The sequence below is a fragment of the Symphodus melops genome (genome assembly GCF_947650265.1).
Source record: "Symphodus melops genome assembly, chromosome: 1".
Classification (NCBI taxonomy): Eukaryota; Metazoa; Chordata; class Actinopteri; order Labriformes; family Labridae; genus Symphodus; species Symphodus melops.
Window position 1 is genome coordinate 24,101,929 of NC_136691.1, and position 16,241 is coordinate 24,118,169.

Consider the following 16,241-nt stretch of genomic DNA (forward strand, 5'->3'; position numbering starts at 1 on the left):
GAAAGACTGAACCGCACATTACTACAAATGCTTCGTACACTTGAAGAGAAAGAAAAGCAACTGGAAAGACCATTTGCCCCAAGTCATCCATGCTTATAATGTTACAAAGCATGAGGCCACAGGCTTTTCCCCATACTACCTGTTGTATGGCAGACACCCTCGTCTCCCAGTAGATCTTCTCTTTGGCCTTATGACAGAAGATGGAGCTGAAACGCCACAAGGATACGCCAAAAAGTGGGCAGGAAAAATGACAGAGGCTTATAAGATAGCAAACGCAAACAGCCAACAGTCAAGTTCCAAAGGCAAAGCAAACTATGACAAGAAGTGCAAAGGAGTAACCCTACAGCCTGGGGACAGGGTACTCATACGTAATCTCAGCGAAAGAGGTGGACCTGGCAAATTGAGGTCCTACTGGGAACCGACAGTCTACATGGTGAGAGAACAGGTTGGAGACAATCCAGTCTACAAAGTAAGTCCAGAGACCGGAGGTCGTCCCGTCCGCACTTTGCACAGGAACCTGCTATTACAAGTGAATGACCTACCAATAGAAATGGTCCAAAATCCTGCCACAAAGACACAAAAGAGAAACAAAAAGTCCACGGAAAGACCAAAGACTCCTGAACAGACACTAAGCCCCGAGGCAAGTGACTCTGAAGATGATGTTCGTCTCTACTGGTTTCGTGTGCCCAGACATCCACAGGCTGAGAGCCAGCACCCAGATCAACAAGTTCACAGTGAGTCACAAAGTAGACCTGGACCAAGTCAGACGCGTCAATCAGAGAGACATTACATTCACCCTGAACAAGTAAGAGACACTGTTATAGAAGGGGAACATGTACACTCAGACAGAGAACCGGATATGGACCAACCTGAACCAGACAACAACCAGGAAGAACCCCAGCCTCTTCATCAGGAAGAGGATGTTCTACAGCCTACTCTTGGACCAGCATCAGGGCCCGATCCTGAACCAGAACCTGCGTCGCCACCCCGACCAAGACAGTCCACCAGACAGAGGCGTCCGAACATGGTCTTCACCTACCCATCCCTGGGTCAGCCCACATACCAACCTCGTCCTACGGTGAACGCAGTTGGCGTTCAGCCTACACAATACCCCTTTCTATATCACCCTTCCCCTTACTCCCAACTCTTTTATCCCTCACCTCTAACACCAAACCCTTACTTACCTGTCCCATACCCCATCCCCTGCTTTTGGACTGTGAACTGAAGAGACACTTAAAGACATTCCAGAGACATCCCGTTTGATAAGAGACTCTAAGAGGTTCTAAGAGTTTTTGAGTTATTTAAGTCAAGTGTCAGGAGCCACTTTTGTGTTGGTGAGCGTGTGGTACACTCAAAAGATGTAACCACATTTGATATTATTTCATAAGTAATTGTTTTGATGCCACTTAATATTATTGTAATAATTATTGTGTACTTAGCAAAAGTAGTCCTGTGTAAATAATATGGTAGAGGAGCGGAACCTTCGGCGCTACGTGATTGCAGCTCCCCGGTTGCATAGTGGGGACCAACTTCCTGTTTCCTTTCATATGCGATCTGGAGAAAGACGAGAGTGCTGTGTTGTTTCCTACTCTTACACTCTACATGTATTTTACAGGTTAGTACTCGGTTTAAAACAACTGTGAAAGAGAGCCCTAAGCTTTGTATTACTTCTAAGTTACTCAGTTACTATGTTTTGATGAGTTGGGTAACTTTTGTTGGAGATTGTTGAGCCACGGCTAGTAACGGCGGTAAAAGCCGAGCCGCATCGCCACGGTAGTCTCGCGATATTTAGCGCAATTCTCGCGATAGTTAACTCGCGCCTGAAGTGTGTGTATTAGAGCAGTGATTAATGCACTAGGCAGGTATTTCATATGTAAATGGCTTCCTATTGATTTTGTATGACTCCTGATGTGACTTGATGAATGTTTGATAATCACTGAATGCTGCATTAGTTCAGAATATTTAGATTGTTAAGTTTGTACCAGATTGTCAATGGTATTTGTTGTACTTGAGAAATATGACAATGCCATATGAGTTCATAGTAATTAATATTTCTAAGTGCTAAGTCCAATTCTAATTAAGCTAGATATACTCAGCTAGACGTACAGAAGAGTAACTGAGTTTTGCACTATTTACATAGAAGCCTAAAGCACATTAAAGCTACAGTATGTGTCATTTTCTGGTATTACAAAGAGTCATCTGAAAGTGTAATAAGCAGTAATTACATATGGTTTTGGGTAACAAAAGATGAATGAATACAGAATTGCACTTTATTTTGACTTAATCAGTCATTGCTTGTACTGGACATTGAAAGCATTGAAATGTATTGTAAATGAGTTTCAAAGAGAATATATATGCGATCTGGAGAAAGACGAGAGTGCTGTGTTGTTTCCTACTCTTACACTCTACATGTATTTTACAGTTTGCAGACATTCTCTTTGTTAACGCGGTCACCGTGCCAGCCGGGGCCCGTAATATCAGCACTGGCACCAGACTCACTCCCTTCCGAACTGGGATCCTTTTCTCCCTTGTTCCCCTAAACCCCCCCCCCCCCCCCCCCGCCCACCTCCGCGCAGACGAGCACCACCTGTACCTCTTCCAAAATTACATCTGAACCTACACCAGTCTCCAAATAAGAGCATACAAAGAAAAGAGTGTGTGTACTGATGTGTTCTGGGTCCAGGTTTTACTGGAAATGTTACGCCTGACTTCTCCAAGGAAAAGCCAGGGCCCTTTGTGCCGGAAGTTTTTAACATACCAGTTATCTCAAATAGCCGGTGGCATGGCGCAAAGTACATCAGTAGGTTGAAATGCACGGTCACTCTAACTTGATACCAGTTGTGCGTCAGCCACAGCGTGAATCTAGCAAAGTTCACAGCATGTTACAATTTGCCTTACTAAATGTTACGTCTCTTAATTAATGATCTTATTATTGAAGAGAGTTTAGATTTTATGTTTTCTACTGAAACTTGGTTAAATGAGAGCAACACTTATTGAATCAGCTCTTCCACACTTTAATTTGATCAGTGAAGTTAGAGAGTCGAAGAAAGGAGGTGGAGTAGCTGCTCTGTACGATAACAAGTCCCAATGCAAACAGTTGTCATATGGGAAATTTTGCTCTTTTGAACACATTGCACTCCAGCTGAGCTCGCCTTGTTGTGCAATATTAGTCCATATGTACAGGCCAGTATTAATGAGAGGAGAAATATTTAGATATAGAAATATTTATTGTATGAAATAAAATAAGAAGTTGTAGTTTAGACCAATGATTGTATTTGCAAAGTGTTTGAATGTTTTCGTCCTTCAAAGAAAAATCTTTTCAGGTATAACTTACCTGTTTCAGTCGTTGATGTAGAGGCTGCAACAACTGCAGTTACATCTGAAAGAGAGAAATGTGTTGTTTTAATTTTCACACTGACACTGACTTAGTGGTTACATCTGATATTACAAAAAGATGATGACATGAAAACACATTCACACACCAAATACATACACAATATAATGGATATAATATTGATGAAGACTTTCATATACATTTCAACCAGAGTGTTGTAATGTGGCTCCTGATTTCTAAAACAACATACTGTTTCTAGTAGTTGAGGACACTGTCGGTGTTGTGGTGGTCAGATGTGTTGAGGCTGCAGGCGACGAACCTGCAAGGAACAATTACACCAACATAGATGTTAATGCTAACAATAGAAAGTGGAATGATTCATGTTAAGATATCTAAAAGTTTAAGGAAATATCACAGCATGAGTTTGTCCCATGATTTAATAAAAGCATATCTTGTTATTCAAAGGAGAGCCAAAAGACTTTCATCTTGCAATGGTCATTTTATAACCTTGTCAGTTATCCCTGGCAGAAAATGTAGAGTATTTCCTTCATTTTGGATATTACAGACTATTAAATAATGTTTTTACACTCGTCACCTGGCTGTTTTAAATGTCATCTACGTCATACTGAGACTGAGAGCTGTTTAATTATATCAAAGTATAGAAACTAATGGAGGTCGGTTTATACAATGAAAGACTTTACATGTATAAATGACTCTTTTCAGGGCCTTATAATTTACATGTGTTATCAGAGTTTTTCTACAGATGAGTTCATATCTGTCATGATGAGTGATGATGAGTCTGGAATAAACAAACGACATGAAGAAAAATCCTGGTACCATTAACTGTTGGTGACATCGTCTGCACTGTTGTGTTCGGATGTGTTGAAGCACTCGGCGTTGAATCTACAAAGAACATTTTTACCAACATGTTAAAATTGAATGATTGAAGAAATACTATGATAATAATTCATTCCAGTATGCAACTACAAAGAGGCTTATTCTCAGTACAGTGTGCCATAAAGTCAGTAGTGTGTGATTTCAGACACAGACTTAGTGTCAGTCCTACTTGGAGGTGATGGATGGGATGTTGCATTCGGACACCATGTGAAGCCTGTCAGGGGAAAAAGAAGGTAAAGTACATAAACTGCTCTAAGACAACAGATTTAAAAGAAAAACATCTCTGTCTGATGATTCTTGTTCAAACAGCTTACTGTGTAGATCAACAGACTGACAATATCGTCCATCAGGGGGAATGGCATTGATGCATCCACATGTGTCATCAGTGATGTTGTCACAGGATCCATACAGCACACACTGATCACATGACCAACGATGCCGATCCTCACACATGCACTGAACACCAGTACTGCTTGCAGAGCAAACTGGAGACCAACACATGGTCAAAGTGTCATTCTTCATGGTCATAAAGTAGTTGAAACATGTCCTTCTCATGTGTCTAAAGCTAAAGCCCCGTTTCCACACAGCAGTTTGGTACTGATCAGTAGGGTTTGGTTCAGATTAGCATGATCCCATTTTCTGTTTCCACAGCCACGCGTGCCCTATATAGGCGGCGTATAAGCCAGATGCCGATTGCCACATCAGCTACGTAATAGTGTGACATCATAGCAGCTAACTGCTAAAAGCTAATCGCTAACCACTAAGGAACAAAACGTGGCACAAACAAATCCAACAATGAAGACATCCAGCAGTTCATCTCCTCTGTCACTGACATGTGACTCTTTGTTACAAAACTCAATCAAGCTTTTTTCAGAGAAGGCTGTGTGCCGCAAGGAGAAACACAGACGTACCATTGTCACACTGGAAGTGACGATACTTTTTACCAATCAACGGACTGCAGTGTTTAGCTCCACCGTTTAGGGTCGACTCGATTTTCTTGGCAACCCAACGGAAGGGTCCCAAAAAGTAGGACGGTACGGGTCGGTTATTTAGACTTTTAGACTTTTTATTTTATTGTCCCCGAGGGGAAATTCTTTTTCACCGGTGTGCAGTTTTAAGGGCAGCGCGCCGACAGAGGGTGAACACAGGGAGATACATGTGGGACAACAGGACATACATGTGGGGCAACAAGACATACAGTGCATATGGTTATGGGGGGACCGGGGATTGGGACTGAGGTGGATTTTTATTGAGGGCTGAGATGACTGCAGGCACCAGGCTTCTACGGTATCGCGCCCTCCTGCACAACAGGGACCTGTACCTGCGTCCGGAGGGCATGATGGTGAGGTGGCAGTTGAGAGGGTGGGTGATGTCCATTGCTATTGTGTGTGCGATGCGTGTGATGGCCTTTGAATTGAGTTCTGACAGGGTGGGAGTGGGGAGACCGATTAATTTGGCTGCAATGTTTGTGACACGGATGAGTTTGGTTCGGTTTTTGACAGTGAGTAGGTTAAAGAAGCAGGAGGATCAGTAGAGCAGGATGGGCTGGACGATGCTTTGATACAACAGGAGGAGGAGATGGGGGGCAACATATCGTCCTTTGAGTTTCCGGATGGCATGCAGTCTTTGGTGGCTCCTTTTTTGAATGTCCGTTGTGTGCTGGTCGAAGGTGAGATTGTTGTCTAGTGTGAGTCCGAGGTATCTGAAGCTGTCAACAGTTCCAACTGTGTCGTTGTTGATGAGGGTGGGGGGCTGGATAGATGGGGTGCCTATTATTATTTCTTTTGTTTTGTTTACGTTGAGATGGAGGAAGTTATGCTTACACCAGTGTGAGAAGTGAGTGACAGTGTTGTGGTAATCTGTGGTGGAGTTATTGTCTGATAGGAGGGCGAGGATGGCAGTGTCGTCAGAGTATTTTAGGTAGGTGGTGGTGGGAGAGGGGCTGGTGCAGTCGTTGGTGTACAGGGTATAGAGGAAGGGGCTTAGCACACAGCCCTGGGGGGCTCCGGTGTTGGTGATGAGTGGGGGTGATGTGGATGTGCCTACCCGAACTGCTTGCCGTCTGTCGCTGAGGAAGTTGTACAGGAGGTGGATCAGAATGGGTGGAGTGTTGAGTTTATGAAGCTTCTGGATGAGCAGGTGCCTTTGAATGGTATTGAATGCGGAACTGAAGTCCACGAAGAGGATCCTTGCGAAGGTGCCTCGGGAATCTAGGTGCTGGAGGACAAGTTGTAGCAGGCAAGCAACAGCGTCCTCTGTGCCCTTTTTTTCCCTGTAGGCAAATTGGAGAGGGTCCAGATGAGGTTTCACCAAAGGGAGGATGACCTTCAGCAGCAGTTTTTCCAGGCATTTCATTAGAATGGGAGTGAGGGCAATGGGGCGGTAGTGATTGAGGTCGGAGGGTCGTGGTTTCTTGGGTACCGGGATTATTGTTGCGCTTTTCCAGAGAAGGGGTATAGTAGCAGTCAGATATGACTCACAGAAGAGGGAGTGGGCAATAGGAGCCAGTTCTGTGGCACAGGTCTTCAGCACCCTTGCTGGGATGCCGTCGGGTCCTGGGGCCTTGGATGGGTTACACCGGCTTAGCTGGTGGCGCACTTCCGCGACTGTGAAGGGAGCAGGCTCATTGGGATCTACTGGGGGGAGAGCCTTGAGAGCTTCCCTGCACTCTTTGGAAAAGTCCTGTGTGTCGAAGCGGTTGAAAAAGCAGTTCAGTTCAGTGGGGGGGTGGGTGGCGTGAGATTTTGTTTTGTTGTGGGTGGGTTCGCATCCGGTGAGGGATTTTACCATTTGGAAGGCTTCTCTTGTGTTCATGTTGCTGAACTTATGCTCAAGTTTGTTTTTGAATTGGATTTTAGCCATGAAGATTTTATTTTTGATGTCTCTGTTTGCTGATCTGAGACCAGTAGTGTCTTTGAGCCTGAAGGCTCTGTGCTTTTCTCTGAGGCTATTCTTGATGTCGGGGGTGATCCAGGGTTTTGAGTTGGGGTACTTTTTTATGATTTTTACTGGTATGGTGGTATGAATGCAGAAGTTGATGTAGTCAGATATTGCAGTGACTTTGCTGTTCAGATCTCCATTGAAGATATCCCAGTCGGTGCATGCCAGGGACCCTTGGAGTTGTGCGATGGAGTACTCCGACCATTGGGGGGCGCAGTGGGACTGTGGGAGGAGACGTTTGAGTACTTGTTTGTACAGTGGAAGTAAACAGATGACGTTGTGGTCTGCGAGTCCGAGCGGTGGATACGAGCTGGTCCTGAAGGCGTGATGTTTCCATAACAAAGGTCTAAAGTGTTGTTTCTTCGGGTGGGAATGTCAACATACTGCTGGAATGTCGGGAGCGCGGAGTCGAGTCTGCAGGCATTGAAGTCTCCCAGGATGAGTATCGGAGCTCCGTCTCCTCAGTCTGCTTCGGACGCCTCCGCGTTTCCCTCTTTTTCTTGGCTGTAGCTCGGGAGGAATAGCTGCCGCCGGCTTGATGTTACATAGCGTTGAGCTACGGTGGAGCAGGAGTTCGTCGCGGCCATAGGTGAGTAACCCATTGATGGTTCCGTCACAGAAACGATGAGTGGTTCACTGAGGGTATTGTTTCTGATCATGATAGTTACCAGATCCAGATAACAGACATATACTGGTGGACATTAACACTGCTGAACGTACAACAAGACGAGGACAGGTGTGACGCGCAGCCGAGCACAGGTACATTTGTGTTGTCGCAGAAGAGCATGCGCCAAGCATGTTAGGATTGACTTTGGGAATCTTTCCTGGAATTAGTCTATGGAAATGCCACAAAATATGTGTCATACCGAGACGAACCAAACCGGACGGCTCAGTGGAAACGGGGCTTTAGAATCAAATAACAGAAGCTATTAGGTCTACCTGTAGACATGTTGACATCAGAGATTTGTATTTGGTCATTGATGCTGAGAGGGTAGCTGATGTTTTTCAGAATAGTCCTCAGCTGATTTATCACTGCGACATCTGACATGTTCAACTCAACAGAAATCAGGTATTCATTCACAACAGGAAGAGCTGCAGAGATGAGTCAAGGACAAAAGAAATGAGATGCAATAAATGCTAAGCTATCAACCCAATGTGGATATTGCTGTCAGCCCCAAAAATACAGGGCGTATCTGTCAGGCCTATCATTAAGAACATTAAGTCATTATGAGTGCTTTAAAAAAGTAACAGATCTAAAGTGACTGTCTACTGAAAGAAGCCACACTCTAATGCTGTTAAAAACACTTCAGCCAAGTGCAGTATTAATGAGAGGAGAAATATTTAGATATAGAAATATTTATTGTATGAAATAAAATAAGAAGTTGTAGTTTAGACCAATGTTTGTATTTTCTAAATGTTTGAATGTTTCAATCCTTCAAAGAAAAATCTTTTCAGGTATAACTTACCTGTTTCAGTCGTTGATGTAGAGGCTGCAACAACTGCAGTTACATATGAAAGAGAGAAATGTGTTGTTTTAATTTTCACACTGACACTGACTTAGTAGTTACATCTGATATTACAAAAAGATGATGACATGAAAACACATTCACACACCAAATACATACACAATATAATGGATATAATATTGATGAAGACTTTCATATACATTTCAACCAGAGTGTTGTAATGTGGCTCCTGATTTCTAAAACAACATACTGTTACTAGTAGTTGAGGACACTGTCGGTGTTGTGGTGGTCAGATGTGTTGAGGCTGCAGGCGACGAACCTGCAAGGAACAATTACACCAACATAGATGTTAATGCTAACAATAGAAAGTGGAATGATTAATGTTAAGATATCTAAAAGTTTAAGGAAATATCACAGCATGAGTTCGTCCCATGATTTAATAAAAGCATATCTTGTCATTCAAAGGAGAGCCAAAAGACTTTCATCTTGCAATGGTCATTTTATAACCTTGTCAGTTATCCCTGGCAGAAAATGTAGATTATTTCCTTCATTTTGGATATTACAGACTATTAAATAATGTTTTTACACTCGTCACCTGGCTGTTTTAAATGTCATCTACGTCATATTGAGACTGAGAGCTGTTTAATTATATCAAAGTATAGAAACTAATGGAGGTCGGTTTATACAATGAAAGAATTTACATGTATAAATGACTCTTTTCAGGGCCTTATAATTTACATGTGTTATCAGAGTTGTTCTACAGACGAGTTCATATCTGTCATCATGAGTGATGATGAGTCTGGAATAAACAAACTACATCAAGATGGCCACCGTGGAGCAGTCACACAGTTTGGCAGGTCCTGTGTGTTTGCCACAAAAATGATTTAAAAACCTTTAAGGACTATGGCTTTTGCCATTACCCTATCTGCTACTTGTTTTTGTAGTTTTTTATTTGCTGCTGTGCCGAACCTTTCCACAAAAAAAAATATAAAAACAGCAATCAAGTCCTAAAGGTGAGCCGGCAACATCTCCTCTTCACAAGAATACTGGATGAGGGCCATGCTAGGCCACCCACTGGTCAACATGAACAGCCACAGTTTTCCTAACCTCTCTTGGGAGCTGTACACCTTCTGATGATCCTGCTTCTTGCTGGTGATGTTGAAATAAACCCAAGACCATTGCAACAGAACATAAACTGCCTGGATGCTAGGCTACCTGTGCTACATCCATTGCTAATGGAGCTACCTCTACTGCAACCTGGGCTAGTTTTACTGTTACCTGGGCTACATCCATTTATACTATGGCCCATTCCTGGGTTACCTCCACTGTTACATGGGCTGCTTCCACTGCTACCTGGGCCTCACCCACGGCTAACCAGGACCCAACCCTCGCTAGCCAGGCTCCGACCACAAGTAGCTGAGCCCCAACCACCACTAGCCAGGCCCCAACCACCACAAGCCAGGCTCCATCCACAGCTACCTGAGCCTCACCTACCGCTAACTGGGCCTCACCCACAGCCAGCTGGGCTCCAACCACAGCTAGCTGGGCCTCAACCACCATTAGATGGGCTGCAACCACCGCTACCTGGGCCTCAACCACCACTACCTGGGCCTCAGCCTCCATTAGCTGGGCTTCAATCACCACTAGCTGGGCCCCAACCACTGCTAGCTGGGCCTCAACCACCATTAGCTGGGCTTCAATCACCACTAGCTGGGTCCCAACCACCGCTACCTAGCCTCCAACCACCACTAGCTGGGTCTCAACCACCATTAGCTGGGCTTCAATCACTGCTATCTGGGCCCAAACCACTGCTAGCTGGGCTCAAAACACAGCCAGCTGGGTACCAACTACCAAATACAGAAACAAAAATGAGAAATCCTAGTATGAAGAAGCACCGTTCAACAAAAATCTTTCAGACGCTTAATCAAGCAAGGACTATTTACCTACACCTAAAACCCAAAGGTTTACTTGGAGGTCATTTGAAAATACGGAGCATGATTCCAAAGCGAGAACAACTTGAACACTTACTAATTTCGTCCAACATAGATTTTTTTGGGTTGACTGAAACATGGGTGACAAGTTCTTCACCTATGGCTGCTATACATATTCCAGGTTATAATGTATTTAGGGAGGACAGAGGTCAAGGCAAAGGAGGGGGGGGTTCTAGTTTATGTATGAGATACTCTTCAATGTTCACAAATTGTATGGCCTGAGGACATTACACTTGAATGTGTTGGAGAAAATATTGTCCTTTCTAAGGAAATGAATTTTATTGTTATTTGTATTTATAGGAAACCATCAGCCAAAATTGATTTTTATGACCAGCTAAATGTGCTTTTAAAATTTTGCAGTTCCAGTAAGGAGGTGATCTTAATTGGGGATTTTAATATTAATTGGGATAATAAGAAAGAAAGGAGTAAATTAAAACAAATAACAAATCTTTGTAATATGGTCCAATTAATTGAAAATCCTACTCATATAACTAACCAGACTAAGACAAGAATAGATTTATTATTTGCAAATAAGCATGAAAGAATCTTGAAAACTTACAATTTCTTAACTGGTCTCTCTGACCATAATGCAATCTTTTTCACAAGGAAATTGGTCAAAACGAGAACCCAAATGTCTTGTACAAGTTCCAAGGGTACCTTCTGTTATGAAGTAGTCCCGAAAAATCAACATCACAATCTGGCTAGAGCTGTACATGAGATTGACTGGAATGAAATTGTTTCATGTGATGATATTTCAACAAACAGTATTAACTTCTACTCCAAAATAAAAAAAATGTGATACCTTGATTTACAAAAAGAAAAACCAAGACAGTAAAGGTGATTTACCATGGCTCAATGAACAATGCAGGACTTTAATGAAAACTAGGGACCAATTATTGAAAAAATCTCTTAAAACTGGTCTTGTCTCTGACAGACAACTCTTTACGTCATTGCGAAATAGAGTAATTCAAACATTGCGTAAAACCAAGGCAAACTTTTACCTATCAATTATTGAGTCAACCAAAGGTTTGGCAGACAATTGATAAAATAACTGGTAAGATAGATAAAGGCAGGGACATAGATGTTATGATTTGGGGTGTTTAGTGTTGTCCACGTGTGTTGTTAGTTTTCCCTGTCTGTCATCTCCTCCTGTGTGCTCCCTTCCCCCCTTGATTGTGAATGGTTTTAGGTCCAACTGAAAGCAGTGTATGTATCCTGATTGTAGACTTCTCATCAATATTTAAGTGTTGTCTAAATATCAATTAATATTTTTTATAACTTTTATAGCTGCCTCAAACAATTAAAGATGCCCTGGCTGCCGTTCGCCAGTGAAATCGGTTCATGTGTGGTGTGTTGATGTTGCCGTGTGGCCGCACACCACACACTGTACGACCAAAACTGTAAAACATCCGATTATTTATCACCGTGTGTGTGGTCTCTGAAGTTTGGCAAATCGGCTGACAATTTTAAAATCCTGCCGTGTGAACCAGCCTTTACCTATTTCAGTCGTTGGTGTAGAGGCTGCAACAATTGCAGTTACATCTGAAAGAGAGAAATGTGTTGTTTTAATTTTCACACTGACACTGACTTAGTGGTTACATCTGATATTACAGATATTATTATTGGTGAATGATCAATGAAATACTAAAATAATAATTTATTCCAGTATGCAACTACAAAGAGGCTTATTCTCAGTACAGTGTGCCATAAAGTCAGTAGTGTGTGATTTCAGACACAGACTTAGTGTCAGTCCTACTTGGAGGTGATGGATGGGATGTTGCATTCGGACACCATGTGAAGCCTGTCAGGGGAAAAAGAAGGTAAAGTACATAAACTGCTCTAAGACAACAGATTTAAAAGAAAAACATCTCTGTCTGATGATTCTTGTTCAAACAGCTTACTGTGTAGATCAACAGACTGACAATATCGTCCATCAGGGGGAATGGCATTGATGCATCCACATGTGTCATCAGTGATGTTGTCACAGGATCCATACAGCACACACTGATCACATGACCAACGATGCCGATCCTCACACATGCACTGAACACCAGTACTGCTTGCAGAGCAAACTGGAGACCAACACATGGTCAAAGTGTCATTCTTCACGGTCATAAAGTAGTTGAAACATGTCCTTCTCATGTGTCTAAAGCTAAAGCCCCGTCTCCACACAGCAGTTTGGTACTGATCAGTAGGGTTTGGTTCAGATTAGCCTGATCCCATTTTCTGTTTCCACAGCCACGCGTGCCCTATATAGGCGGCGTATAAGCCAGATGCCGATTGCCACATCAGCTACGTAATAGTGTGACATCATAGCAGCTAACTGCTAAAAGCTAATCGCTAACCACTAAGGAACAAAACGTGGCACAAACAAATCCAACAATTAAGACATCCAGCAGTTCATCTCCTCTGTCACTGACATGTGACTCTTTGTTACAAAACTCAATCAAGCTTTGTTTCAGAGAAGGCTGTGTGCCGTGAGGAGAAACACAGACGTAAACAATCAACTGTGTATTGAAACATGATGTTTTTATTTTACCATTGTCACACTGGAAGTGACGATACTTTTTACCAATCAACGGACTGCAGTGTTTAGCTCCACTGTTTAAGGTCGACTCGATTTTCTTGCCAACCCAACGGAAGGGTCCCAAAAAGTAGGACGGTACGGGTCGGTTATTTGGGAATCTTTCCTGGAATTAGTCAATGGAAATGCCACAAAATATGTGCCGTACCGAGACGAACCAAACCGGACTGCTCAGTGGAAATGGGGCTTTAGAATCAAATAACAGAAGCTATTAGGTCTACCTGTAGACATGTTGACATCAGAGATTTGTATTTGGTCATTGATGCTGAGAGGGTAGCTGATGTTTTTCAGAATAGTCCTCAGCTGTTTTATCACTGTGACATCTGACATGTTCAACTCAATAGAAATCAGGTATTCATTCACAACAGGAAGAGCTGCAGAGATGAGTCAAGGACAAAAGAAATGAGATCCAATAAATGCTAAGCTATCGATAAAATGTGGATATCGCTATCAGGCCCAAAAAGTCCTGTATCTGTCAGGCCTATCATTAAAAACATTAAGTCATTATGAGTGCTTTAAAAAAGTAACAGATCTAAAGTGACTGTCTACTGAAAGAAGCCACACTCTAATGCTGTTAAAAACACTTCAGCCAAGTGCAGTATTAATGAGAGGAGAAATATTTAGATATAGAAATATTTATTGTATGAAATAAAATAAGAAGTTGTAGTTTAGACCAATGTTTGTATTTTCTAAATGTTTGAATGTTTCAATCCTTCAAAGAAAAATCTTTTCAGGTATAACTTACCTGTTTCAGTCGTTGATGTAGAGGCTGCAACAACTGCAGTTACATATGAAAGAGAGAAATGTGTTGTTTTAATTTTCACACTGACACTGACTTAGTAGTTACATCTGATATTACAAAAAGATGATGTCATGAAAACACATTCACACACCAAATACATACACAATATAATGGATATAATATTGATGAAGACTTTCATATACATTTCAACCAGAGTGTTGTAATGTGGCTCCTGATTTCTAAAACAACATACTGTTACTAGTAGTTGAGGACACTGTCGGTGTTGTGGTGGTCAGATGTGTTGAGGCTGCAGGCGACGAACCTGCAAGGAACAATTACACCAACATAGATGTTAATGCTAACAATAGAAAGTGGAATGATTAATGTTAAGATATCTAAAAGTTTAAGGAAATATCACAGCATGAGTTCGTCCCATGATTTAATAAAAGCATATCTTGTTATTCAAAGGAGAGCCAAAAGACTTTCATCTTGCAATGGTCATTTTATAACCTTGTCAGTTATCCCTGGCAGAAAATGTAGATTATTTCCTTCATTTTGGATATTACAGACTATTAAATAATGTTTTTACACTCGTCACCTGGCTGTTTTAAATGTCATCTACGTCATATTGAGACTGAGAGCTGTTTAATTATATCAAAGTATAGAAACTAATGGAGGTCGGTTTATACAATGAAAGAATTTACATGTATAAATGACTCTTTTCAGGGCCTTATAATTTACATGTGTTATCAGAGTTGTTCTACAGACGAGTTCATATCTGTCATCATGAGTGATGATGAGTCTGGAATAAACAAACTACATCAAGATGGCCACCGTGGAGCAGTCACACAGTTTGGCAGGTCCTGTGTGTTTGCCACAAAAATGATTTAAAAACCTTTAAGGACTATGGCTTTTGCCATTACCCTATCTGCTACTTGTTTTTGTAGTTTTTTATTTGCTGCTGTGCCGAACCTTTCCACAAAAAAAATTATAAAAACAGCAATCAAGTCCTAAAGGTGAGCCGGCAACATCTCCTCTTCACAAGAATACTGGATGAGGGCCATGCTAGGCCACCCACTGGTCAACATGAACAGCCACAGTTTTCCTAACCTCTCTTGGGAGCTGTACACCTTCTGATGATCCTGCTTCTTGCTGGTGATGTTGAAATAAACCCAAGACCATTGCAACAGAACATAAACTGCCTGGATGCTAGGCTACCTGTGCTACATCCATTGCTAATGGAGCTACCTCTACTGCAACCTGGGCTAGTTTTACTGTTACCTGGGCTACATCCATTTATACTATGGCCCATTCCTGGGTTACCTCCACTGTTACATGGGCTGCTTCCACTGCTACCTGGGCCTCACCCACGGCTAACCAGGACCCAACCCTCGCTAGCCAGGCTCCGACCACAAGTAGCTGAGCCCCAACCACCACTAGCCAGGCCCCAACCACCACAAGCCAGGCTCCATCCACAGCTACCTGAGCCTCACCTACCGCTAACTGGGCCTCACCCACAGCCAGCTGGGCTCCAACCACAGCTAGCTGGGCCTCAACCACCATTAGATGGGCTGCAACCACCGCTACCTGGGCCTCAACCACCACTACCTGGGCCTCAGCCTCCATTAGCTGGGCTTCAATCACCACTAGCTGGGCCCCAACCACTGCTAGCTGGGCCTCAACCACCATTAGCTGGGCTTCAATCACCACTAGCTGGGTCCCAACCACCGCTACCTAGCCTCCAACCACCACTAGCTGGGTCTCAACCACCATTAGCTGGGCTTCAATCACTGCTATCTGGGCCCAAACCACTGCTAGCTGGGCTCAAAACACAGCCAGCTGGGTACCAACTACCAAATACAGAAACAAAAATGAGAAATCCTAGTATGAAGAAGCACCGTTCAACAAAAATCTTTCAGACGCTTAATCAAGCAAGGACTATTTACCTACACCTAAAACCCAAAGGTTTACTTGGAGGTCATTTGAAAATACGGAGCATGATTCCAAAGCGAGAACAACTTGAACACTTACTAATTTCGTCCAACATAGATTTTTTTGGGTTGACTGAAACATGGGTGACAAGTTCTTCACCTATGGCTGCTATACATATTCCAGGTTATAATGTATTTAGGGAGGACAGAGGTCAAGGCAAAGGAGGGGGGGGTTCTAGTTTATGTATGAGATACTCTTCAATGTTCACAAATTGTATGGCCTGAGGACATTACACTTGAATGTGTTGGAGAAAATATTGTCCTTTCTAAGGAAATGAATTTTATTGTTATTTGTA

The 16,241-nt window shown here is 42.6% G+C and overlaps 1 protein-coding gene across 1 annotated transcript; it reads right to left on the reverse strand.

Moving 5' to 3' along the window:
* Positions 1 to 3,712: 3,712 nt before the first annotated feature.
* LOC306838612 (uncharacterized protein) lies at positions 3,713 to 10,323 on the reverse strand (the record flags this gene model as incomplete). The annotated part of the gene is made up of 8 exons (XM_079366913.1): positions 3,713 to 3,726; positions 4,172 to 4,237; positions 4,401 to 4,445; positions 4,546 to 4,716; positions 8,111 to 8,263; positions 8,638 to 8,670; positions 8,888 to 8,956; positions 10,002 to 10,323. 8 exons carry the CDS (start codon positions 10,321 to 10,323, stop codon positions 3,713 to 3,715), a joined length of 873 nt encoding a protein of 290 aa, XP_079223039.1.
* Between the last annotated feature and the right edge of the window lie 5,918 nt (positions 10,324 to 16,241).